Source organism: Austrofundulus limnaeus, unplaced genomic scaffold, assembly GCF_001266775.1.
Source record: "Austrofundulus limnaeus strain Quisiro unplaced genomic scaffold, Austrofundulus_limnaeus-1.0 Scaffold721, whole genome shotgun sequence".
Classification (NCBI taxonomy): Eukaryota; Metazoa; Chordata; class Actinopteri; order Cyprinodontiformes; family Rivulidae; genus Austrofundulus; species Austrofundulus limnaeus.
The window spans coordinates 198208-201371 of NW_013953123.1; the positions used below are offsets into that span (position 1 = coordinate 198208).

The following is a 3164-nucleotide window of genomic DNA, read 5'->3' on the forward strand; positions in this document are numbered from 1 at the left end:
AGACGAGGCTTTGCAACGCGCGATTACGTCAGACGAGGCTTTGCAACGCGCGATTACGTCAGACGAGGCTTTGCAACGCGCGATTACGTCAGACGAGGCTACGCAACGCACGATTACGTCAGACGAGGCTACGCAACGCGTGATTACGTCAGACGAGGCTACCAATGTGTGATTACGTCAGACGAGGCTTCGTAACGCGCGATTACATCAGATGAGGCTAAGCAACGCGCGATTACGTCAGACGAGGCTATGCAACGCGCGATTACGTCAGACGAGGCTACGCAACGCGCGATTACGTCAGACGAGGCTACGCAACGCGCGATTACGTCAGACGAGGCTACGCAACGCGCGATTACGTCAGACGAGGCTACGCAACGCGCGGTTACGTCAGACGAGGCTACGCAATGCGCGATTACGTCAGACGAGTCTACGCAACATGCGATTATATCAGAMGAGGCTACGCAACGTGTGATTACGTCAGACGAGGCTACGCAGCGCGCGATTACGTCAGACGAGGCTACGCAATGCGTGATTACGTCAGACAAGGCTACGCAACGCGTGATTATGTCAGATGTCGGCGACAAGCTTTGCGGTAGTAAACAGGAAGTGAAACTTGCTAACTAGCAGAGGATAATCATCTCGGGACAATGGAGCGATTTAACGGCTTAACGGCTAATTTAATGTTTCTTTCGCGAATTAAAGAGAGAAATGTTCTCGTCTCTTCGTCAGTCCACACATAGCTGTTGTTGTTGTATTTCACAGCCATGTTTTCGTGCGTTTATGATAACATCCGGGATGAGGCAGGAAAGCGGAAACAGCTGAACGTCACGTGAGGTAAACATGCGCTACGTCAGAATTTATTCGGCAAATGTGTTTCCATCTCTTGTTTTGCGCATTAATTACTTTGCGAATCATCCAAAAACCACCTTAAGTGAGCGTAAAAACTTTTTAGCGAATTGAGGATTTTTTTTCGAATTTTGCTGTTTCCATCCGACTTTTTATTTTCGCATTTTTAATGCGACACTTCTAAATGAGCATCAAAAAGCCTTGATGGAAACACGTGACAATAGCTGTGATGGTTGTACTGATGGATCTTCTTCCTCTTCCCACCTGCAGGTGAGCATCCTCAGCAGGCTGAGCACAGAGAACGCTGACGAGTTCAACTTTGTCCGCTCCTACGAGTGTTTTCAGCACAAGAACCACACGTGCCTTGTGTTTGAGATGCTGGAGCAGAACTTGTACGACTTCCTGAAGCACAGCAAGTTCAGCCCTCTGACCCTAAAATGCATCAGGCCCATCCTGCAGCAGGTGGCCACGGCTCTGATGAAGCTAAAGAGCCTGGGCTTGATCCACGCCGACCTGAAGCCTGAGAACATCATGCTGGTAGACCCTCTGAGGCAGCCATACAGGGTGAAGGTCATAGATTTTGGCTCTGCTAGTCATGTGTCCAAAGCCGTTTGCTCCACCTACCTGCAGTCACGATATTACAGGTGAGGGGTCTGAAATGAGCTGAATGTGTCTGTGTGGAAACCACCTGCGTGATCTCTTTACTGCCTGATGTTTTCAGAGCTCCAGAGATCATTCTGGGTCTGCCTTTCTGCGAAGCCATCGACATGTGGTCTCTGGGCTGCGTTATAGCTGAGCTGTTCTTGGGGTGGCCCCTGTACCCCGGTGCCTCAGAGTACGATCAGGTCATCTGCACCACCTCCACAAAATACTTTAAACCTGCATCTTAACACAGTCAGACCCAGTCAAACCAGACTATTTTCTTTCCAACACAGAGGTTTTTTTTTAAAATATTGATTAAAAATAACAGTATTACAGTTTTTATTGATTGTTTTGACGCAGCCGTCAACTCAAAATCCACATTTTCAAAACAGTTAACGCAGAGGCCTAAACATTAACACAGTGGTCAAAATGACACATTTTGTTTGCAAAAGGCAGCAACTGTGTCAAAACATTTAAAATATGGAAGAAAAGCAAACTTTGCCTTCAAACAACTCAACTTTGACACAATGTATGAACACCTCCAAACAATCAGTACACAATGGGCAACAAAATACAGCACAATCAGTGCACCATTGCTTGTCATTGTAGCCTATGACTGTACGTAGCTTACATGTCAGTGCTGTTTGTAGTCAAATTTACCCTCTTGTAAAAATACATTCAGAAGCAGATATGGTTTGATGCAAATTTTATTGATTACATTTTTTTTTCAGACTGTGCCTGACAAATGAAATATTCCAACAGAGAATACATGGAAATAAAAATAAAATCCTTTACTGTGTGAGAAAGTAGGTAAATAAAAAAACGTCTTTTACAGTAAAGAACAAAAATCTATAGTAGGTCTATAGTATAAGAGTATAAGAGATTAACACAGGTCTGCAGACTGATTGCAAATTAGAAAATTCTGTGAAGAAGTGTTTAACAGGTGCTTTGTGTTTCATACTGACAGCTAAAAGGGAGTTTGGACTTCTTGAATGACATCTGCGTTACTGTTTTGCAAAAGGGTGGAAAACTGTGTCAATCCAATGAGAATGGGTTAACACACTGCAAGAGGTGTCTTCTGCTCTGCTGAGATGGTGATGATGAAGACTGAGAGGTTCCCAGTTCCTTCAAATGGGTCAAAGCGATCAGTAAAAACTGTAAAAACTCAACATTTGAAGGCAGAGTGATTCTGTTTCTTCTTCTGTGTGTTTGTGTAACTGTGCTCTACACCATTTTAGAAAGTACCCATATGATTAACATATATAACTGATTATCCTTTGGAGTAGTGCCCGGCGGTTTGACCCAAATTTTATATCAAGGTATTTTCAACAGTTACACTGGTATCACGGTATTTGATTGATTGATTGATTGATTGATTGATTGATTGATTGATTGATTGATTGATTGATTGATTGATGACTTTATTGTCATTGTATGGAGCACAATGAAATTACATTTAAGAACACCCGTTCAAGAAGACATGCGACAGAAACATAGGGGAACAAGTGATCAGGTCATGCAGCAACCAGCAGGGGTCGCACTACCTTTTGAAAAGAAAAACTAAATACCACAGAAGGTTAGATGAGGAAAACAAAACATATTATATCAACGAAATATGATACACTATCAGTGTTTCCCCTAAGAAATTGGTCCGGGGTGGGGGTGGGGTGGGGGGG

The 3164-nt window shown here is 43.7% G+C and overlaps 1 protein-coding gene across 3 annotated transcripts in view; it reads left to right on the forward strand.

Annotated features, from left to right (window-relative positions):
• The window catches only part of hipk1a (homeodomain interacting protein kinase 1a), a 39036-nt gene that overhangs the window by 10887 nt on the left and 24985 nt on the right, over positions 1 to 3164 (forward strand). For all 3 annotated transcript variants that reach the window (XM_014028157.1, XM_014028158.1, XM_014028159.1), the window contains exons 3-4: positions 1117 to 1490; positions 1568 to 1691. In XM_014028157.1, the coding sequence (XP_013883611.1) occupies positions 1117 to 1490; positions 1568 to 1691 (498 nt within the window). The remainder of the gene's footprint in view (positions 1 to 1116; positions 1491 to 1567; positions 1692 to 3164) is intronic.